The 25089-nt window shown below is 37.4% G+C and overlaps 1 protein-coding gene across 1 annotated transcript; it reads left to right on the forward strand.

Moving 5' to 3' along the window:
- Rhag (Rh associated glycoprotein) lies at window positions 1-24421 on the forward strand. The gene is made up of 10 exons (XM_075978913.1): window positions 1-151; window positions 14156-14339; window positions 14529-14679; window positions 17004-17151; window positions 17366-17532; window positions 19212-19349; window positions 20227-20348; window positions 21650-21723; window positions 22061-22134; window positions 23633-24421. Exons 1-10 carry the CDS (start codon window positions 7-9, stop codon window positions 23705-23707), a joined length of 1278 nt encoding a protein of 425 aa, XP_075835028.1. The 5' UTR covers window positions 1-6; the 3' UTR covers window positions 23708-24421.
- Window positions 24422-25089: the final 668 nt, after the last annotated feature.

The following is a 25089-nucleotide window of genomic DNA, read 5'->3' on the forward strand; positions in this document are numbered from 1 at the left end:
ACAGTCATGAGGTTTAAATTCTCTCTCATGGCCATAGGCCTGGAAGTTATTATAATTGTCTTATTTGGATTATTTGTTGAATATGAGACAACCCTGCAGGTCAATGCTACAAGATCCCCAAAGACGGACCAATTTCTTCAGTTGTATCCCTGTGAGTAAACAATTTACTTCTTATACTCCTTTCAGATCTTCAGGGTCTCAGACTGTAAATATTTAAATGTTATATTATTATTATGCATTTTAGGTAGTCTTAAAATTGTCTAGTATATTGAATGTCATGGGTATTGTATGTCCCCATTAGTACATTTTTATCTTCTGTTTATGATTAAAGTGTTTAGACAGGATCTGTGTGTGTTCCAATGTCAGAATAATCAACTAAATCTTAACATTTTGTCTTCTTTTTTTTCAAATTCATCGAATCCTTAAAACTAAATAACCACCTTTATTGTTTGGGTTTCTCTACTCATTTTGTAAGAAATACAATAACTAACAGCAAGTGTAGCACAGAGACAAGGGTGAAATGGAGTGAAGAAGGGGGAGGCAGAATTCACCGTGGGTCCTTAGATAAAAGACAGGGTATTGAGGCAGATGAAGGAGGTTACTGGAGTTTTAATTCATGCATTCTGGGTTTTGTAGCATTTTTTAAAAAAAAGACAGCTTGTTTTGTTTTTGTTTTTGGATTGAAAAGTGTGACCCTTTAATTTAAAATTAGAGTTCTTTACTGGAACAGAGACTGAAGAAAAAGAACAATTGAACTTCCAGTTCTAAAAAGCAGACTACGAAATAGTTAATATACAGAAAGTACCATTTGCTGAGGGATTATTATGAGCCTGGCACAGTCATTAGCTCGTCTTCAAAGAGAGATAAGGTACACCATTATTTCTACATTTTTAAATGAAGCTGAAACAACTTTAATTTTTTAAACCATTTAAAATAGCAACCATTATTATTGCTTATAATACCTGTTTAAACTTCCTAAAATAATGCTTTCATGCCTATATTTTTCAAGAGTAAATGTAATGGAAGCTTTCCCATTTATGACTTATGACCAAGAATGACTTGGCAAGCTACAAAAGTCAAATTTAAAAGTAGAATTAGAATCATAGGCCACATTCTAAACTCACTTGCCATTATACTCATAGATACCTGACAGAATTCTTAACAAAATTTTTATTTTCCAATTTAGAGACAAACAAAAGAAATAGAATCATTTCGATTTTTGTGACAATATACAATTGTACTTTTCAGTCATTAGTTCACTGAGTAAAGCGGCAAGAATGCACTATAAAATGAATTCAAACATGATTCTATTGCAACCCCATTGCAGTGAGACATCATTCTATTGTACATGGGGGACAAAAGGAGGCAAGACAATATACAAAACAAGGTACCAAAAGCACTCTTCCAAGATCAATGTTATTAAAATAAAATTATATAAAGAACTTAGGAATGTAATAATTTCCACAATTCAATCCTGGTGTCAAAGATTCTCAGCAAAATTTCATTTCAAAATGAGGTAAAAGGCAAGGTGGAGAAAGTAACTAAAAATGTTAATTATTCCCTATATTAATAATAGATTATTAATTTCCAACGGTTTTGTGTACTAGCTGCCAATGAGAGCTAACGTTGTATCTTATAAGTAGAATTTTCTAAGCCCATACATCTTAAATCTTGCCATATACGTATACATAACTGGAACTATGTAAAGGTAATAGCTCTATTAATTGACTTGATTTTCATGATCATGTAACATATATACACTAATACATATGTAATGTGTTGACTATGTCACAAAACATTGCTTTAAAAATATATACTAACAATTACAACATTCTTGTTATTTGCTGAGAATAGGGAAAGTCATTAGCATTTAAAACATTAATAAAATATTGCCATTCTGATTTTGTAAAGAATTTTCTAGGCTTTAGGAACTAGGTAGCAAATGTACAGACAAAATGGGCACAGTCTGTATAGTCATGAAGTATTTGTCTCAGCAACCAGAGAGATGAGATTATATGTGTGTGTTTTAGATGATAACAATTGCCTAAAATTATATAAATTATCTTATAGGTCAGTCTTTGTACACTCCCTGTTGGATGTACTATTTTAAATCTGTTTTCTCTATGGGTGATTCACATCCCAAAACTAGCAAACTCAAAGAGCAGCACGACCCTTGTTAAAGTGGTTTGTAGAATGCTCCGAGAAATGGCATGATTTCTGCTATTCATTGTCTCTAAATTTCAAACAATTGACATGTAGAAAGCTTATGTATAAGTATCAATCATTAAAAAACAAACTGGTAATACCCATTGTTAGGAAACCGTATTCAAGTCAAATCAATAAACATCTGGGTACTGTCCTGGTGTGATGCACTGTGCCAAGTGCTGGGATTTAAGACAGAGAAGGCTGGATTTCCTAAGACCTACTAAGGTCCTCTGCAGCTCTCAGCCAGAGTTCTGCAAGCTTCTGAATTTCTCACAAATGTGTGCAGGAAGGCGCCAATTTGCAGTTTAAGTGCAGCGCATGAAGAGGAGAATAGGAGGTAGTATCTGCTTCTTCCCAGACTTGTGCATTGTGGGATTCTTGAGTTGTAGAGTGTGATGTCACGTGACCCTTGAATTGGCACATATTCCTAAACACACCTTAGAAGTTTGTCACGCATCTGAATGTTGTGCTTCTGAGATGCTAATTTGTGATACTATATATTCTGTATGTTTGGCTTCTAAGACACATAAAGAGATGTTTATCATTCTGACAAGAGACATAAAATGACCACATAACACTGCTCATTTTGTCAGGGGATATAAATTGATAAGTCAAGCTTGGAAACAGTGTAGTGAAAACTGAATTTAGAAGACAAAAGCCTTTAAGGACTGCTTCTTTTATTAAGAGACTCTGCAAATGTTAGGGCCTTATTGCCTAATTGGTATTTAAACCACACCAATGATCTTTTTATACTTTGCTACACTAAAATCTTTTACTTTCATTTTTAGTGGATCAAGTACCTGTACATAATTTCGAACATTCTGTATTTTTATACCTTGTTCATTTAAAAGATGTATTGACTCAATATATTATATAAATGTTACACTCTTCATTGTAAAATATAAAATATATACTTATTTACTTGTGGAGGTCCTCCTTCCCTCTCAGCCTGTCAGTCATCAGTCCAAGAAAGGAAAGAGGCAGAAGAGATGACAGAAAACTTTGTACATGACCCATGAGCACAAATGGAGACAGGCCTCCAGGAGACAGATTTCAGCGAATCAGCTCAACTTTTTCTGGAGTATAAGAAATATGTAGGATTGGGGAGCCTGGAGACAAACCCTAATTTGCATTAGAGGCACAAGGTTTTGTATGTGACAGTAAGATCCTATCAAAATTGCTAGAGCATTTTCATAATTACCGTGTGGGTTAAGGGAAGAGAGTTTTCAGGTAACTGTGTCAAAAGTCACCCTTGAGATAAATCAGGGATCCTGGGACTAGAGACATCCTCCACATGAGCTGGGTAGAGAGAAGGAAGCTTTTGCTGGGGGTAGGGAGTCCTGCATGTTGCCAAGCTTACAGAAAGCTGCCAGGCAAGGGGAGACTGCAACATCTGATCAGCAGGGTCTTGCAACATTTAATTATTATTTATATCACCAAAAATTTTACTAGGATAGCCTTGAGACATCATGGGTAATTAATAAGTTTAGCAGATACAAATTTCTAAACTTAGAATTCTAGTTTTTGAAGGCAGTTGAAACGTTTCATGGCAAAACAATAACAAAACAATCCTGTTCAATGAAAGCATAGCTATCATTTCTTCGTTTATAAAAAAAATACCTGCTAAGTACGTGAGGAAGAATTATAAATTACAGAACAGTCTCTTTTCAGATAACATTTACCTTCTATTTCGTTAGAAGCTAACTTAGCTCACATCTCAAGAATCACAAAAGTATATGGTTTCTTCTGCCATCATATTTCAGGAATGTATTACATATATTTATTTGGCATCATCCTGACTCATGCAAAATATTAAAATGACATGTATGCAAGGGTCGTTAGTTTATGAAGTTAATGACTTTCACTGTTTCGTTACAGAAGAATACTTTAGAGAACCTGGCTTTTCACTACAAATTTACAGTGGGGAATAATCCATAACTAATCTGACCACTTGATAATTTTGCTTTCTTCACACTGAAGACACAGAGGCTTAGATGTTATCATCTTTATCATCTGTGGACTATTGATGCCGTCAAAAATGAAAATTGGTATCTTAAAAAGAAATTGTCATGAGAAAAGTTTTGCCTTCTCGAACTCTCTGAATGTTTCTCCCAGGCACTTAGATGTCTGGATTGTCCTTGGGAAACACTGTAGGTATAAAGTACCAAATGGTTTACACAACCCTAAAAATTATTCTGACTAGCAAAAGATATAAAATTGTGATTCATCATTAGAATTACATGCTGTAATTCATTCCAACATTTATTCTGAGCGTATTCACTTCCTTTTTCACAAGAATACAGGCAATGAATGACTCATTCCTCCAATATTAATGATTCCCAGAGAACTACTTGTTGCCCTCTTTTACTGTTATGAATGAAGACAGTCTGTCATATATGACCTAAGAATATGATGCCATATTGCCAAATTTGAGTAGTGCCTCTAAATTTGAACAGTTCCGTTCTCATGCAAGGACTAGGAGCAGTAAGCACAACTCAACCTCAAATTTTAATTACAGAATAACTTACTCCCTTCAGGTTGATACATGAAACTGTTCATCTAAAATTGAAGCAATAATGGGGCTGAAGAGATTGTTCATCTGTTAAGAGCACTGGCTGTTCTTCCAGAGGACCAGAGTTTAATTCCCAGCATCCACATGGCAGCTTGCTGCTGTCTATAACTCCATTTCCAAGAGATTCAACACTCTCACACAGACATATGTGCAGGCCAAACACCAATGAACATAAAATAAAAATAAATAAAATAAAATTGGATCAATGATAATATAAGTAAACAAAGTGCTTAGAGACAAATGGGAACACAACAAAGAAACTGAAAAGCTTCTTGTTTGGGTACCAATTTATTCCAAATAAGAATAAATAGGATGGTAGAAGTAGTAAGATAGTAGTAGAAAGTGAGAGGATTGATAAACTATTGAAATTTTATATAAAAGGAAGACAGTGAAGAAGAAAGAATACCTTCCTCACAAGAGAATACCAACTAAATATAAAAAAGTAACATGGGACAAGAAATATGCTCCATCAAGCTTGACAACTGATTGGCATGCCTGACTCCTACAAGTTGTTTCCTGACATCTACTTGTATGCTTTGGCACGTACACATTACACACACACACACACACACACACACACTGAGAAAGATGATGGATAGGTAGGTAGATAGATAGATAGATAGATAGATAGATAGATAGATAGAAAGATGATAGATAGAGAGGCAGAAAATAGGGATGGACAGAAAGACAAATTTAGAATTTATCTAAATTTTCATTAAGATAAGTGAAAATGCAAATCTAAAAGGCATTAAGGAGTGATAAATAGAAATCACAATTTTGGCATTATCAATGTGCCAGCATATGCCACCAAAGCCATGAGTGAATTTTGAAGCCACTGGGTGAAGGTCAATGGAGAATATTCCATTTACATAGTCTGAGGGAATCACTGCCAAGATCTGCTAGTTACAAGACAAAGAAACATTTATAATGGAAAGATCTGGCAGTATATGCTTAAGCATGTGATCTAATTCACCATTGCAAATATTGTCTTACAGTGGATCCAATGGGTAGTGTACACCTGCATACCACTGATAAAATACTTAGTATGATTTTAATTATGGGACACACCCAACTGTGTCCAAGTTGTGAGACATCTACATGAACAGCTAAATAAAACCACCAATAAAAGCAAGTGGGAAATTGCTTAAAATTTAAATGATCTAAACAGACATAAAAATACACAGCAACTAATGCAGAAGATTTTGAGTATAGGTGTGTGTGTGTGTATATACCCGTACTTATAGAATAAGCAAAAAAGCAAATCTAGAAAATATTGCTAACATAAATTTAGGTACATTTTATACATATATATGGGGTATTCACGTATATATTCATTTTACCATATTTCTTAAATATTTGACATGTTTGAAAAATAATAATCTGAAGATGGTTAGAAGAAAATTTCTAAGAATGCTATTCACTAAGAAACGATGAGTTCCCTGAACATGTGAATGAGTAGGTATCTTGGACTCTTTTCCTTCTGTTGGTTTGGATTGTCCAACTTGGATGTGATAGTTTTTGCTTTATCTTATTATATTTTTGTTATATGAATGAATGAATGAAAACTAACCACTTTACTAAGGTAAAGGTTAAAAACTGAACTGTCATGTACATCTTCTGGGAAAAGAAAAATCAGTTTGCTCCAATGGAGTGGCACTGGGTATATGAACTACTTGAGGGCAGCCCTCATGTTCAGGAGTAATTGACTAACATAAAATGAACTTCACAGGTCTCTCTCTCTCTCTCTCTCTCTCTCTCTCTCTCTCTCTCTCTCTCTCTCTCTCCTCTCCTTCTCTCTCTTTCTCTTTCTCTCCCCATGTGTGTGTGTGTTTGTTTATTTAGTTAAAGATTCGTTTAACGTCTTGAAAAAGTTTAGACCAAGAGCTATCCCAAATTTGAATTCTGTACTTCTCTCATTGTCCTTTTCCTTCTATTGTCTATGGTTTCCAGCCTATCTGTTATCTGTCTGCTGTGTGTGTGCAGGAAGCATGGTATGGGAAGGCAATGAGACTTTTTTTTTGCAGAAATTTTTAACAGAGTTTTACAAATGTCTTAGTCAGTGTTCTATTGCTGTGAACAGACAAGATGGCCAAAGCAATTTTTTTTTACTTTTTTGGGGGGGTTTACTTTTGGGGGGAAGCAATTTTTATAAAATAAAATATTTAATCTGGGCCTTGATTGCAGTTGCAGAGGTTTAGTTCATCATTATCACAGCAGGGAGCAAGGTTGCAAGCAGGCAGACATGGTGCTGGAGAAATAATGGAGATCAGCTACATCCTGATCCAAAGGCAGCAGAGACAGTGGGAAAGATAAAGACAGCGACAAAGAGAGGCTGGACTTTTGAACCTCAGTGTCCGCCCCCAGTAACAAGCCTCCTCCAACAAGGCCGCACCTCCTATTCTTTCCTTACAGTCCACCTGGGAACTAAACATTCAAATAAAAGAGCCTAGAGGGGCCATTTTCATTTAAACCACCACAACAGAGGCTACTTTACTAACCCCTCTGACCCAGAATAGGACTAAAAACTTCAAACATATTATCAACCTATATCCACATGTTGACTCCAGCATTTATGGGATATATGTTTTCTTTAAGATTGCTTTCAAATTGTTGGACCTTTCCATAAATGATTACCATAATATTCACAGATACATTGTTCCAGGTCAGTAACATGGAACAGTTTATTTTTTTATTAAAACCCTGCATTTAATTAGGTTGTAAAAGCTGATTACATAAAAAATTGAATACAATGTTCTTGTTTGTTTTTAAGGTTTTGTTTTTTTCTTGTTTGGGATGTTTTCATTTTTCTTTTTTTCATTCATTTTCTTTTTTCATTCATTCTTGTTTGTTTGTTTTGAGATAGGATTTCTCTGTGTTACAGAGAACTCACTTTGGCTGCCCTGGAACTCATTTTGTAGACCAAGCTGGTCTTGTATTCACTGAAATCTGCCTGCCTCTGCCTCCCAAGTGCTCAGCCCTATAGTGTTTCTTTAAAGGCAAATTAAATTTAAGTAGACTGACTACACACAAAGATAGCAAATTAAGTAAATATCTTACAAAGTCTGAAGACATTATTAACTGGGTTGCACGTTCAAATTATGAAGGCAAGAAGTATTTTCAGAAAAAAGATAGTCCCACAGCAGAAGAACATTGTCTTACAATCATGTTTGCACAGATGGAGTACATATTAACATGTATGTGGTATGGTATTGAGGTCAAGGATGGACATGGTCTCTGTTTCATTCTCCTTCTTTCTGCTGGTCTCCTTTGACTCCTACTCCCCCAAAAAGAAGCTTTTGTTTCGTCTTTTATGTCATGTACCTCACATTATGTATCTATATAAGATTTCACTATATCCTTTTTATATTCAAACTTGCCTTATATTTCCCGAAGGAATGTATAGTTGGATTACTCCATCTATTTGAAAAATGATAAATGAATATACAGAGCAAGAAATGAGAGATAACAATATAGACAAAACAAATACAGTAAAAGTACAAGGTGATAGTTATCCATCATTGCACTGAGAAAAGGATTAATTCTTGAGTGGGGTCTAGAAGATTTGCAGGAAAAGAAGTGCTCAGTGTAAGACAAAGAAGATATTCTGAGAAGAAAAAATAAATGCATATAAATTTTAAAAATGGGAAGCCGGGCGGTGGTGGCGCACACCTTTAATCCCAGCACTCAGGAGGCAGAGGCAGGTGGATCTCTGTGAGTTCGAGACCAGCCTGGTCTACAAGAGCTAGTTCCAGGACAGGCTCCAAAACCACAGAGAAACCTTGTCTCGAAAAACCAAAAAAAAAAAAAATAAAAAATAAAAAAATTTAAAAATGGGGAATTCAATTTATTTTTTTGGTTTGTGTGGTATAGGCTTAGCTAAGTCAAGTTTCATTTTAAGTTACATGATAATCAGGGTTTGTAAGATATCCTATTGCAAGAACAACATGGAAGCAAAATAGAACAGAATTAACAAAAAAGAACTTTGATAAATTAATATTAATGAAAGGTATGTTTCTGTTCATGCTGTGCTGTTGATGGAGATGATGTGACTGGGAGGAGCTATGAGTGATGGAGAAGATGTTATAGTGATGGTGATGGCTGTGATTGGGAGGATGGGGGTGGAGAAGATGTTGATAGTGATGGTGATGGCTGTGATTGGGAGGATGAAGGTAGAGATGATGTTGATAGCAATGGTGATGGCTGTGATTGGGAGGATGGAGGTGGAGATGTTGGTGATAATGATGGCGGTGACTGTGACTCGGGGGATGAAGGCAGAAATGATGGTGATGAGGATGATGGCTGTATCCTGTCAGGTTTTGGTGCCAACCTCTTTTTTGAAAGCCAAACCCTTTGTTTGAAGCAATGTATAGACTTTCAAAATTCAAATTACTAAAAAGTACTAAGTAGGGGATAGAGAGATTGCTCAGTAGTTGAAAGTACCTGTTCTTGCAAAGGGCTAACTTCAGTTCTAGGACATCGTTCTTGCTTCTACAGACTCTAGGCATGCATGTGTCACACAGACACACATGATGGCAATAAACTTCAAATAGTAATACAAGAACAAAGTTAACTTTGGCCAACGTAAAGGGCTAATTTAGCACTTACTTACTTATATTTGATACAGCCATTAGTATACAGGTTACAAAGAAATGCCTTAAAGTTGTTAAGTAGTTCTCCAAAAGTCAGATGTTTAGTAAAAGGAAGATTAATTAGAATCCATCCAGGGGTTTTGTTTTGCTTTGTATTGCTTTTGTCTTTAAGGTCTGTGATCAAACTACTGCATTGTATACCAAATATCAATTTTCAATTCAGAGTACAGGATTCATCTATCAACATATGCCTATTGTCTCCAACAAAGCCATTAACAAATATTTGATCTTCTCTAGCATCAGCCTTCCTCCTCCTTGAAGGAAGGGAGGGGGGTGAGTTGTCATTGGCTGTCTTCTGTCTGGATCTTTTTCCACCTTATGTTCTAAGAGAAGATCTCTCCCTGAATCATTGATGAAGCTGGCTATCCAGTGAACGCCCACAAATTTCCTGCCTCCTCCATTCCAGAGCTGTGTTTATCAGCACATTCTGCTGCATCCAGCTTTTGATGTGGGTTCTGGGGAAGCAAGCTCAAGAGTCTGTGTTTGTAGAGAATGCACATTGTCAACTGTGTTGTCTTCCCCAGCTCAGAGTCAACCAACATCTAAGAGAAAAATATTTACTCAGTGAAAATTCAGTGAAATGCTTATTTCCCTTTATTCTGAACAACTTGTAGAGTTCGAAGCCATTGCTTGAGATACCCATGAAAATTTACTGTCAGCTTAAAGACATAGAAACAAAAAAAATAGTGCATTTTCATTAAAATCTCCAACAAAATACATCTACTAAGATTAAAAAAATCAGTTTAATTATTTGAAATATTTGAATAGTCTATCTTCCTTTAAGGATGACCCTGAGCATAGTATCTTCTTAATATAGATCAGTAATAAAGTGTAAAAACTTATTGTCCTATGCACTCATGAATTTAACTTGCTTATTTAGTATTTATTTAACATGGAATGTGTCTCGAGAACTGGAGACATCAGAAGATAAGCAAAAACAAAATTCAGATCCATAAGGAATCTTATACAGTGAGTTTGCTCTCATTTTATGAATGGGAAAACCTAGGCTTAGGAAAATTTATTGAATATACAAGGGCACTCAGCTAATAGAAAATTCGAATGAAACATGAGATATTAGCCATCTATGCTGGCTAGTCTTATGTCAGCTTGGCACACAAGCTGAAGTTATCTGGGAGGAAAGAACCTCAGAAGAAAAAATGTCTCCATAAGATTCAGCTCTAAGGCATTTTCATAATTAATGATTGGTTGGGGAGGGCCCAGTCAGCCCATATGAGGTAGGGCTACCCCTGGGCTGCAGGCTAGGCAAGCCACAGGGAGCAGGCCAGTAAGCAGCACACCTCCATGGCTGCTGCATCAGTTCCTGCCCCCAGGTTCCTGCCCTATTTGGGTTCCTGTCCTGACTTCCTTCCATGATAAACAGCAAGTCAAATAACTTTTTAGTTTCCCCATTTCCTATTGTCAAGTTTCTGAAAAATATTTAAAGTAAAAAGCAAAATACTGTTTTGTTCTCAGGAACTGGTGAGAAAAGAAAGAAAGGGATAATCAGGGCCACTACTAAATTAGTGTGAAGAAGGCAGAAAGAAGATGATTGTGGGGAGGAAAGAGTGGGGGTGGGGGAGGGACGAGTAGTAGGAGTGAATATGAATCAAAGTACAGAGATTCTCTGTGTGTACGTGTGTGTGTGTACGTGTGTGTGTGAATATGTTGAGATAAAACCCATTATTTTGTACACTAACTAAAACATTCTTGTTAAGTGAGAATTGAGAAGGTATTTGAATCAGTTTGCTCAGTTGCTCTGTGCCCCCCAAGCACACACTTTAAATAAAAAGCAAGCTTTATAGCACCGCTCTACAGCCTTTTGTGATTTGACTCAGATGAGGGTTTCTCAACAGTGGCACAGTTAGCATTTTGAACTAGAAAACTCCTTGTGGCGGGGGCTACGCTGTGCACATAGCATGATTACTGAACCGCATTAGATGGCAACAACCAAATATGCCCCCAAATGCTGATGAATGCACTTTCAGCACAAAGGCGACCTATGCAGAGAGCCACTGGTTGAGCGACATCTAGGAAACTCTTAAAACCGGCTGCAAAATAACCTCTCCAACCTGCAAAGCCCTAAATAAAACCCAGTTCCCGGACACAAAGTGCTCACTTTATTGTTTAAAAGGCAGAGCCTTGCTGCACAAAACTAAGTGGGCATTTGCCCGGTTTCATAAACTTTCAATGCAATCCTGACTACCTAACCTGCTTTGGTCTGGCCCTAGTAAACAGAACTGTCAACAGTCTTCAAATTCCATTAGTGCTGTACCAACTTGAATATCAGATGAAGTGCTTACGCCCTCTTGTGGCGGGAACCAGTAACACAAATTAAAACAAAACATGAAATCCTTTGCCACATATAAAATGTCTAGTTTTCCATAGAAGGGAATGAAAATAGATCCTGCAGGAGACATTAAAAAAATTGGATAAAATAATTTTAATGAGTTGGCTACTGAATAGAATACCTTCAAGCTAGTAGGTTACAGATGGGGAAAAAAAAAACAAAAAAAAAGCTCTAAGAAAAAAATAAAAGATGTTGAAAATCGAATATTGAATTAAAACAACAATAAAGCATCCAAGTAGGACATCTGTATCACATGCCTACCTCCCCAAGAGGGAGCGTCAATCAACTAAGAGCAGATTGAAAGAATATAAGAGCCAGAGGGGCGAGATTGCTGCAAAGTGATGTTTTCAGGAAATGACATTTGTACTTTTAAACTCACAGCAACTATGGCTTCCTTCACAGATCTACCTAAGATTAATCCAGTCAACACACAGCATAAAACATGGCTCAGGTGGCATCAGGTAGTCCATTCCCTCCCAAGAAGGAGGATGTCTCCAGTGAACACAGATCTGGGAAAGAGCTATGGCTCCCAACAAGACACGAGCATTTTCCAAAATGAATGCAGAGCATACGGCTGCCATCAAGGAAGCCAGGGCAAATGGGAGGTAAAAGCCCACCTAAGGGTGAATCTGACAGTGCTTAGCAACCTCTACCAGAGTAGGCAAGCTTGAATGGAGAGCAGGGTCTCCCACTCTCAAACTGTGTGTTTGATTATAGAATGAAGGAACAGAGGCGGCACCTCTGGTGAGGACTCTCTGCACATCTGAAAAGCCAATGTTCTGCTTGGAGTATCTTGACACTCCTACCTTACTCAAATAAGGAAGGAATGCGAAAACTCAGAACCGAATTCAAATGTTGGCTCTATTATTTTGTGAATCAATTAGTTTCTGATGTCAACTTTCTCTGAGACATATCTGTGTGCCTATTTCTGTTTAAATCTTGGCTGCAATATTTAATGCCCAACCATCTCTTAAACATTTCACTTTCTCTGCTTTTAAATTGCTCGATTTTATCTAATTGGTTTATTTTTTATATATAAAATTGAATCATAAGAGATTGCCAATACTCTTAACATTATCAATGGCATTTTCTTCTTTTACTTGAAAAAAATCATACAATATGTTCTGATCACACTTCCCTCTCCCAAAACTCCTCTCAGATTCTTCTCAACTCCATTCCCATGCAACTCCATTCCCTTTCCTTCTCTCTCTCTCTCTTTAGAAAAATAAACAGGTAAACAGTAAATAGACCAAAAATAATCCCCACAATAATAAACATACACACACAAACCCCATAAAAGCACAAAATCAGAAACCATCATATATGAGGGAACCAATAAGACAAAAAGAAAAAGAAAATCTACAAAAATCCTATAACAATGTTAATCTCATTGCTAAAATTTGATTTTATATTGTTCCTTATTCAAATGTCTGGATTGATGATGTTACATTTGATCATGATTGACTTGAACTGTATGAGTCCTCTGAAAACAAGTCATCCCACTGGAGATAAGCCTGTAAATAGGGGCTTTCAATCTAGCAGATGAAATATTTAAGTTCCCAGATATTATAGAACCTGCCCAACATCATACCACCACATAATAGATCTGGGAGGGCCAAGCCCTGAACTCCAGACAAGTCAAGTGTTTGCTCCTCAAGAGGAAAAAGCCTGCATGTCAATTCAGTAATTTGGGATGACTTAAAAATGCTACAAAGTTATTTTATTGTTTGGCTAAAATTTCCAAACATTTATACTATTATATAAATTTGTAAAGTGGAGACTAGCTCATCCAAATATTTGTTCCTCCATAAGACTTTTATTACTTTTCTCTCTTATATGCAGAGTCATCACTCCAAGTTCAGGGGGGGAAAGGCTAAAGAAGCCCTAACCTCTTCAGTCAAGAAGCAGCAAAAAAGGGTTTATTTCATCTCTAAGGCCATCACTGAGAGAAGTTATGGCAAAAACTCAAGGCAGAAACCTGAAGGCAGGAACTAGAGTCAAGGCTGTTGGAAGATGGCTGCTAACTGATGTACTCTCCATGGTTTGCTCAGCCTGCCTAAGTATACCATCCAGGCCTGCCTGTATGTAGAGTAGCGTCATCTACAGTGAGGTGGGCCTTGCACATCAATCACCAGTCAAGAAAATACCCTACAAACCTGTCTGTAGGCAATCTAATGGAGGCATTTTCTCTATCAAGATTCCTCTTCCCAGATAACTCAAACTTGTGTTGTCAAAAAAACCTAACCAAGACAATTAGGAATCTCCTTTTGCAGTTTTATACAAAGATGAAAGCCTTTTCTAACTGAAAAGTATTTATGACAGAATCCTTTGGGCTCTGTTCTTCAAAGGCTTTTTTTGTTTTTTTCCTTTCCTCTTTTTCAGTTTTCCAGGATGTGCATGTCATGATATTTGTTGGGTTTGGCTTCCTCATGACCTTTCTGAAGAAGTATGGCTTCAGTGGTGTTGGTTTCAATCTCTTTCTCGCTGCTCTGGGCCTTCAGTGGGGCACGATTGTGCAGGGACTCCTTCATGACAAAGGACAGAAATTTCACATTGGAATCAAAAAGTGAGTATCTTTGTGCCTTCACCTTCAAAGCGCACATTTTGAAATCTTAATTCCTAAATTGGGAAATAATTCAATCTGAAGGCAAAATCTCATGAGTGGGGTTAGTGCCCCATTCAAATCTGCAATTTACTAGTCTATTTCAATGTGCAATTCGCTCTTAACTCAATTTATTCTTTCTTGTACCCTCAGTATGATAAATGCAGACTTCAGTACAGCCACAGTTCTGATTTCTTTTGGCGCTGTTCTGGGTAAAACAAGCCCCGTCCAAATGATGATCATGACAATTCTAGAAATTGCTGTCTTTGCTGCCAATGAACATCTGGTTACTAGCCTATTTCAGGTAAGGATAAGAAAATATGTATTTACTAAACTCTGACTATCAGGTCTGGCCACCACATGCCATGGATGCCCACTCTACATAAGGGCAAATCTCTACAGGAGTGCTTCCAGACAAAATAGTTAAAAGACAAAAATAACCACTATCCATGGAGTGCTTAGTGTAAAATGGGCCAGGGAGAGTTGTATTTTATTTCCTGTCATCTTTAAAAAATCATAGAAGGAAGGTAGGTATCATTGTTACTACTATAAATCCACAGTCAAATGATCACAGGTGCTAACTGATTCATCCATTTGAGTGAATCTGGATTTAAACCACTTTATCCTAACTCTGGCACTCATTTTATGACTAGCAATAACTAATCCCCACTTATATTTAAATGACTATGTAAATAGCACCATATAAAGCCTCCTCTGTGCTCAATTTTTTTCTCCATGAAAATGTTACTGATTCTCTCAAAGATAATAAGTAGGCTGTTTCTGACTATACTGGTATGAATTTTCTTTTACTTATACTTGTATTGAATATTTGATTCAAGAGCTAATATATTAACTTTCTAAGTGTTGGTGCTTTACCAACAAAACAAAATTAGTTAAGGTTTCTGACTTTACAGAGCTTAAAGTATAATGGGTTAGACAAAAATCAAATATTATATATCCACTCTAAACTAATTTATGTTGGTGACAAATTGTCTGAGATAGTTAAGGTAAGAAAGACACCCTTTGATTCACACGCTCAGAGTCATTAGTCCCTTGTCTCCATTGTTTCTGGGCCCAGAAGGAGGCAGAGCTTCACATTGGTGGGCTGCACTTGAGTGAAGCAGCTCAGCCAGGAAAAAGAGGTTGGGGACATTCTCCTCAAGACATGCTTCCTACAGCTTTTACCAAGTCCTAATTGCCCACTCAGTTATAGACCCTTCAGACAATGACATCCATTCTTCAATAGAAAATCTTTCTCATGATATAATCACTTCCCCAAAACCACATCTCTGAAAGCTACTGCACTGGGGTCCAAGCCTCCCACACATGATCCTTTAGGAGGCATTGCATGTATAAACATGGCAGAAAATGGGAGTTCTGAGAAAACTATTGAGTATAGAGTAAAAAGCAAGGAAGGGGCTGTCTGCGGAAGAGACAATGACACTAACATATTGAAGTTTCACAGGCCACTAAGGTGGGGACATGTCCTTAATGCCAAAGAAAGCTCAAGAACAGAAGTTCATTGGTAGTCGGGGGTGGGGAACTTGAGTTGCCGAAGATGAGCATGGTTGTCCAAAAACTGGTGAAGCTACCATAGAAAAATGAGATTAACAGAGGCCCCATAAGCTCTACGAAGTGTTTAAGTTAAGACTGATTTGATGGATTCTGAGAAGGAAATAGAAAGAGTTGTTTTGCTACAAATAAGTGAGTGTTTATAGAGGGACACAGACTTACATAGTGTTTGTAAAGTTCAAATATAATTAATTTTCACCTAATTCTCTCCCCTGAAACCATATGGTGAAGAAAAGTAAGGCTCCTATATGGAAGTGTTCAGCAAAACTGAACATCCTACAGTGATGACTGAACTCAAAACAACGAAGTTGCTCTTTAAGGGCCCAGGATCCCTGTCTAGTCAAAGATGGAGCAAATCAGGAGATTCTTCTACTTGCACCACTTTGAAAATCTTAAATGAATTGGTGATGCTTTCTTACCTTGGTTTGCAATAGGAATTGTTCCTGGCTGAGCATCCTGAATTTTCTCTCTAGAAGCACTTTAAATTCATACAGAATCCTAAAAAGGGAACAAAATGCCTCTCCTCAAGTCAGTATTAGAATTCAATTAGTCTTTATGTAGCATATAACAGGATGTAGAACCAAGGGATTGAGTGTCCTTTTAAGGTTCAAGCCTTTGAGTTATAGTTAAATGAACTTTAGCTGCGAAGTCAAATAAATGTGAATCATTTTTGTTTCAAGTTGAGTGCAATACATGGTGGTTCACTGAGCCTCTTTCAAACCTGAAATAGCTTAGCATGGACTGCGTGCCCAGTAAGGTCCTGGTTCTTTCTTTAGGAATATGGTCTCACCTAAGCACCAACACAATTCTGTTAGGTAGATAATACATCCTGGTTTTATAAAACCTGAATTCATGGATATTTAGTAATATTTTACCCCCACATCAGAAGTACTTCACCTTTGCATGTCTTAAGAGCTTGTCATATTTTTTTCTTTTTTTACTACCTCATTTTGTCTTTTCTTTAACATCTCCCCTAAGCGATTATTTCATGGTCTTTCTGCCTGTAAGGAGACCCATTTTCACCTCCATTCATGCAAATGCTATCTTTCCCTGCAGGCCTCTGACACTGGGGCATCAATGACAATCCATGCTTTTGGAGCCTACTTTGGCTTAGCTGTAGCAGGTGTCTTATATCGGCCTGGCCTCCGATGGGAACATAAAAATGAAGAATCTGTGTACCACTCTGACTTGTTTGCCATGATTGGTGAGTAGAATAAGTTTACCTGATTGCTTGTCTATATCTGAAGATGCTCAGAAGGCCTCTTTTGGACATCGCTTTGTTTAGTGGTGGGTCAGTAATCCCTCTTCTGCCTACTTCTTAAATGATGAAGCCTAAAATCACAGGTATCAATTCCCAGAGCAAATCATGCCCTAATAGGATCTTCCCTGTAATAACTAATACCATTTATGGTTTACAGGAACACTTTTCCTTTGGATATTTTGGCCCAGCTTTAATTCAGCCATTGCTGTAACTGGGGAAAAACAGTACAGGGCCATTATCAACACTTATTTGTCCCTTGCTGCCTGTGTGATCGTAGCCTATGCCTTGTCCAGCCTTGTTGAACGCCGAGGCAGACTGGATATGGTAAGTGTCAATATTAAACTAATGGAAACTCCATTAATGTCAACAGTTTCTTAGATAAGAAAGTCAGTATGCATCAGAGCTGGGCTCCCTGGCCAAACTACAAACAGCAGACTTCGGAGAAGTATCTGAAAATATTTTCATTTATTCACTGGTTATCTGTTCCACTTCAAAGTCTAGGAATTTGCAGTTTGTAAGGTGTGCAGTCATAAAACTCACACATAAAGGGTTTTTTCTTTTATATTAAAACTGTTCTTAACTCCATAGAAATTTTCCCTCAATACTTGACTTGTGAAAGAGTAGGGCAGGGGAGTGAGATGGTGGGTGTTGGTTCTATTTTGCCAATTGCAAGGGTTCAAAGATGATAGCTATGCTGTGCAGTCACTGGTAAATTCCCCTCCCTCTGGAGCATGGACCCACACTCTTGTATGCATGAGCAGCATCAACAGGATTTAGTGAAATATCGGAAAAAAAAGTGAAGTAGAGAGGGGGCACGTTAGGAGAATGACGGGGAGTTGGAAGGGGTAAGAAGAAGCTAGGTATTATATTTCATTGTATACATGTATGAATTTTAAGGAAAAAATTAAGAACAGAAACAATAATCCCAAACAGAACTCTAGAAAAAAATGACAATTTGGCTGCTAATAAAATTCAAATAAGATCCTTGGTAGTGCTGAAGTAATGGCCATTTTATTTTACTATGTTCGTGTGAGATGTCAGGGAGGGATACACAGGAGAGACATCTAAAAAGTCTCTGAAGCAATTTCTGCAAGTTCTTTGTAGTCAAAAAGTAGCATAACATCTTTTTCTAAGTTCAATCTGGCTTGCCTATTTGGGATTTAGAGAAACTGCTATACAGAGAAAAACAAAAATAAAAGCTCAAATCAAGAACTCTTTTTTTTCAATGCAGGGCAGAAATAAATGCTCTTCTCTCTCTCTCTCTCTCTCTCTCTCTCTCTCTCTCTCTCTCTCTCTCTCTCTCTCTCTGTGTGTGTGTGTGTGTGATTTATGTATTTTTATTCTTTTATTTTGTGTTTATGGATGTCTTGCCTGCAAGAATATATATGCACCCCATGCGTATAGTGCCCATGGAGGCCAGAAGAGGACATTGGATCCCCTGTAACTGGAGTTGCAGACATTTGTTAGTCACTGTGTGGGTTCTGGGAACTGAACCAGGGTCCTCTGGTAGAGCAAACAGTGCCCTTAAATACTAACCCATCCCTGAAACCCCCAGAGTGCATATTTAAAGCAAGGTTGAGAACTCACATTTCCATTCTTTACAATTTGTGTCATAAGAGACAACGGAAACACATGTTTAAAAAAATCATACTCATAGGTTTACTTTTAAAAATGATAGATTATCCAACTCCTTTGGTAGGCCAGGCAGACTGTGGCTTCTGAGAATTCTGGTGAACTGAAATGAGCTCTCTTTCTCCAGCCTCAGACATTTCTGGCTAGATTGTGTCTCAAAAAGGAAAGAAAAGAAAAGGAAAGAAAAGAAAAGAAAAAGAAAAAAGTGTGTGTGTGTGTGTGTGTGTGTGTGTGTGTGTGTGTGTGTGTGTGTCCATGAAAATGTCTTTCAAGTAATGGCTAATGCAGCTGTCCACTGGGCACTGTCTGCCTCTAGTCTTTCCAACATTGCCTCATTCCACATCCTCACTCGTGGTTCTGTCTCCATTCAGGTTCACATTCAAAATGCCACTCTGGCAGGAGGTGTCGCTGTGGGCACATGTGCAGACATGGAAATCCCCCTCTTTGCTGCTATGGCCATTGGAAGCATTGCTGGGATCATCTCTGTGCTTGGATACAAGTTCCTTAGTGTATGTATGACAGATGTAGTGAACCAAACCTTAAATCTGTATCCCTGTCTTTTTTAGGTCCCACCAGTAGGGTCAGTGGGGTTTCCTTCCCTGTAAGCCTTCCACTGGAGGCCACTTGTCTTCCTTTCAGAAATGCCATTCACATTGCAGCCACATTGCAGTGACTCTCCTCTTTCCTGGTGTCTGTGTGGCAGGAGAGGATCTGGTACTAGTCGTTAGTAATTTAGCATGAAGACAATGTAGTGGATTATGTTAACTACTTTAGAGAAGTTCCAGAGGACGTTTTACTTTTGTTGTTTGTTTATTTGTGGACTTCGTGTGCTGATGAAGCATCTGAGATGTTATTAGAAGATGAGAAAGTGACATAACTTCCTTCCAGCCCAGTCACTAAAGACTGCCTGATTACCAGTGTACTTAAAGCGTTTGACATGGGTGTACTTCAATTTCAAAGGAAAACTGAGCTGTAGAGAAAATTGCCTCTTTTGAGTAGAGGCAGAAATGGAGAGATGAGGAAAGAGAATACAGAGTAGCGGGCAGCAGACCTAAAGGGTCAACAAACTTTGAAGTCTAACATATGTAAGAACTACCATTTTTTACTGTACTATGTTTGGAATTCATGCTAGTGAGTAGTTTTTAGCTGCTCATATCAGAAAAATCAAACATTTAAAAAAGGAGTAAATGTGAACATGATGGGGCTGACAATTTGGGTCACTCTAGTAAAATCATAACCATGCGTTTGTAATGTGTAACACTACACTGTTTCGTACGTAAATGGTAAGAACTTATAACTACATTCTTCTACACAGCTGTTTGCTCCACATCCTTATGGAGCTCTGTCTGTCTTACAAGATAATGGCCTTCCTTCCTTTTATATTAGCCACTGTTAGCTAACAAACTGATGATCAAAGATACATGTGGAGTCCATAACCTGCACGGCTTACCTGGTGTCTTCGGAGGCCTTGCCAGCATTTTGGCCAGATACTTGGGAATGTCTACAGTGTGAGTAAAAACCAGTGGGTGTTTCTTGCTCGGGTCCTGTGCTTTGTAACTGTGCTTGTGGAAATACACCGTGATGGGATGGGACCCTGTTGGTGGGGTTAACAGTCCAGGCTCAAAGAGACAAGAATACTCTTGATGAATCTTTTCTAGTTGCTTCTTTCACAGACTCACTCCCTTTATGTTTTATAAACTCTATTACCCACCTTCTCAGAAAGTAGCACTGTGCTAGGGATACTACTGCCTTCAAAGTTCATATGCCATTTGCTTAGGAGTCTTACATGTTTTGAAGGCATCTATCACATTCTTCCACCCTCAACTTATAACTTTATAAAGTTTTATATTTTTATTTACTCTGTGTGTGTATGTGTGGCATGCAGATGCACAGGTATGTGCATATAGAAGTCTGAAGGTAGCCTTCAGGAGTCAGTTCTTTCCTTCCTCCATGTGGATCCAGGGATCCAACTCGGGTCATTGGCAGCAAACTTCCTTACACACTGACTCTTTTCCCCAGACCAATGAATGATATTGTATTTCAAAGTAACTGCCTCTGGTATGACAAATGTATTCTTTGATGACTTCATTGTCTTCTCCCTAACATATATGTCATATTTACTTTTTTGGATGTTGTTAATGAACCTTCTGATTTTCCTAAAATTGTATAATTATATTGGTGAGGAAATGGTATGTTGTGGGACAATGGTCTGTATCCTGTCACTTGTATTTTAATAAAACGCTGATTGGCCAGTACCCAGGCAGGAAGTATAGGCAGAGTGACCAGGCAAGAAGTATAGAAAGGGCAATGAGAATAGAAGATTTCTGGAAAGATGAAAGGTCAGTCTGCAGTCATCATCCAGACACAGAGGAAGCAAGATGAGAATGCCTCGTTAATAAAAGGTACTAAGTCACTTGGCTAACATAGACAGGAATAACAGGCTAATTTAAGATGTAAGAATTAGTTAATAAGAAGCCTGAGCTAATAGGCCAACCAGTTTATGATTAATGTAGACCACTGTGTGTTTCTTTGGGATGGAATGGCTGTGTGTCCAGGCAGCACAAAAACCTTTGTCAACAATGGTAGTCACGTTGTTTTAGCGTGGTCTCACAGAGCCTGTTAGAAGAGAGATTCAAGAACTGATGTGCAATTGACAATGAGTGAGTGAGTGAATCAAGGGTAAATTTTTGGAAAGTGCTAAATTCCTTTAGATGAATGCCTTATTAACCATAACTAATGAATGACAAAGAATATTTTTAAAAGAAAAAGAAAAAAGCAAAACCAATGACTACATATTTGCTTTTCCTAGGTCTACCACAGCTATGCAGGCAGCAGCCCTGGGTTCCTCCATTGGCTCAGCAATTGTTGGCGGTTTGGTTACAGGTCTGCATCAAAAGTAAACATTTAGCTGAGTTCTGTGGTACATGATTGTAACCATGGCTACATGGGAGGTTTACACAGAAGGATTAGGACTTCCAGACCATTGTAAAATTGTATCTCAGAATAGTAAGAATAATAACATGTGAATTCTTGCCAGTACCCTATTACTTCATTTACTTTGCAGAGAAATGAATAAGACACAGTTGATTGGTCAATTCCAAACTGTGCTAAGGTTCTGGCAATTAATTACCTTAACTAAAGGAGATGTTTTCTTAACAGTATTTTAACTGCTTAGTAAGCTTTCCCTCTTCATAATATTGTATTCCTTCTACCCTCACAGGTCTAATTCTGAAGTTACCTATCTGGGATCAGCCCCCTGATGAGTACTGCTATGATGATTCTGTTTATTGGAAGGTAATGGACAGGATTCAAAAAGAGAATATAAATCATGGTTCTGTCAGGTTTAGATGACCTAACCTCTTAGCACCAGTCATACAATTACACGATTCCTTCTACTAGCCACAGAAGAGATGCTTCCCATCTGGCCGGCATGGAAATGGGCACAGAATCATCAAGAATTCACTGTGCCTTTTGGTAGCAAAATATCTACTTTTCTGACCTCTATGAGTTCCTGCATGCATATGGTACACATAAACTCATGTGAGCACACACATACACACAAAGTACATATGTAAAAAGTAATATATATTAAAAGGTAGGATATATTTTAAAGTAGAAACTCAACAAATATAGAATTTAACTAGCAAATACCATTTCAGTTCTGTTATATCAATTTTTTAAAGATATTTTTTGTTGACCAAGATTTCTGTCCCACCCAGTCTCACAGTCATTTAGTCCCAAAGAAACACACAGAGGTTCACATTAATTATAAACTAATTGGCCTATTAACATAGGCTTCTTATTAATTAATTTTTACATCTTAAATTGGTCTGTTATTTTTGTCTATGTTAGCCACGTGGCTTGGTACCTTTTTTGGTGAGGCAGTCACATCTTGCTTTTTTGCTTCCTCTGTCTCTGGGTCACCAACCGTAGACTGGAATATCTTCCTCTCAGAATTCTTGTTGTCCCGCCTCTACTTCCTGTCTGGTCGCCCACCTATTCTTTTTGCCTGGCTACTGGCCAATCAGTGTTTTATTAAAAATCATACAAGTGACAGGATAAAAGACCACAGCACTCCTTCCTTTAAAAACAAAACAAACAAACAAAAAACGAACTCTGAATCTAATATACTCCAGCGACAGACAAAGCAAAATAGCAAGATGTGACTGCCTCGCCAAAAAAGGTACCAAGCCACGTGGCTAACATAGACAAAATAATGGGCTAGTATAAGATGTAAAAATTAGTTAATAAAAAGCTTGAACTACTAGGCCAATCAGTTTATAATTAATGTAGGCCTCTGTGTATTTCTTTGGAACTAAATGACTGTGGGACTGGGCAGGACAGAAATCCCAGTCAACAGTTTATTAAAAAAGAAAATTACTGGTCAGTAGCACAAGGTGTTATATTCAATGTACAAGTAGGAAAAAAAATTTTAATGTTTAAGGCTGAAGGCTGTGAGGAAGCACAGATCCAAAGGTCCTGTGACAAACCAGCCCCACGTTCTGCCTTTTGACTCCACTACTGCTTTCTCCCAAACCGTTTCCTGAATTCCCTGAGGGCGATAGATGCTTCAACAGACTGTTGGGGAAACTGGGCTTGGGACTGGGAAAGCAGTCAAAGTCGGTGGGATAAATTATTTGCTTTCTTATTTTTCTTTAATTCAAATAATTTTTCTTCTCCTCTTTTCTAAGTTTAGATAGTAGCGTTAGTAAACACCTTTGCTTCAGTACTAACTTTAGACAGGCCCGGGGAGGAACCATTCAGTGTCACATTGTCTCTTTTGCTCTCCAAGGTTCCCAAGGTCAGAGAACTTGATCCTCAGTTCTTTCAACATGCGAATCACAATCACCTGGAGCATGAAGTCTAGATATCATTCCTAAACTCTGCGTCCTCAGCGTTACCGAGAAGAGCCAAGCTGCAGCAAACAAAAGTATCATATTCCCATACCCAGGGACAGTGAGAGATCCATTCCAGGCCCCAAACGGCCAGTGTAAAAATGCCTTTATATCTGGTATTACTCCTTGATGTTCAAATGATTTTTCAATTGACAGGAAATTGCCCATTAAACAGAATGGCAAGTGGGTTCTTTCCCAGACTTGAAGAATGACATAGAAAATGGCTAGATGCATAGTAAATATTTGATTCTATTCTAGATATTTTGCAAAAGAGATAGATTTACATAGAAACCAACACTCCTTGATCATGTCAGACATCACCCACTTTTTAAGTTAGCATACAAAATAGTAGTTTTCATCATGGCATCTTTGGACACTTATATCATTACTTTGTTCTTGTCCATTCCCCTACCTGCTGCAACCCCTTGTAATTCCTTACCTTCCCCAGCTGAGTCCTTCCTTTCCCCAGTTAGATATGGCTTGTTTTATTACATGTATTCCATCACCATCGCTTTAATGTACATACCATGTCTTCAGTTCCAAAAAGTATAAAGTTGGAGTCAATAAAATGACATAGTAAAGAATTTATACTACAAGAATGAAAGAAATCTTTGTAAATAAAAAGTAATATTAATCTTCTAGTTAGTGCCTTTTTAAATCTTAAAAACAGTCATAGTAATGTTACACTGCTGCTTGCAAATTAATTTCTTTTTATGGTTATTATTTGTAATAAAAGCTTAAAAGCTATTTGTATAAAATTTTGAATAATTAAATATTATTAATAAATAAGGTATTTGTCTCTAGCTCACTTTTATATGATTATTGAAATCCATTTTCATTATAAGCACATATATATGTACATACCTCATACTTAATGCATATTTAATTTAAATATATTACTTATATATTCACTATCAAAATAAAGTGACCTTTACATAGTATAACTTTTAAAACACTGCATTTGGAGATGGTGGCTGACACAATCATATTAAATCATTTTTATAAAAATCAAGCAACATTTTCCCAACATTTTTCTTCTATCCCCCAGTCCCCAAATCTTAACAGGAAGCACCTAGGGTCCAAAAGACTGGGAGCCCTGCCACAATCGATAATTACAACTTTAAAACTACAGGCAATGATGAATTGCTTAATATTTTATTTCAGGTAAATATTTCTAAATCATAAGAATATTGTGTGTCATGCAGGTGACTTCTTGCACCAGGCTCTCCTTCAAACAGCCTTTTCAAATGTGTCATATAAGCAAAATCTACTGTCCCCTCCTACGATGGTCTCCAAAAACAAGCATCTTCATTACCCTGGTACTCAAGGTTCCTTTACTCTTTATGGATCATAG

This window comes from Microtus pennsylvanicus, chromosome 7 (assembly GCF_037038515.1).
Source record: "Microtus pennsylvanicus isolate mMicPen1 chromosome 7, mMicPen1.hap1, whole genome shotgun sequence".
Classification (NCBI taxonomy): domain Eukaryota; kingdom Metazoa; phylum Chordata; class Mammalia; order Rodentia; family Cricetidae; genus Microtus; species Microtus pennsylvanicus.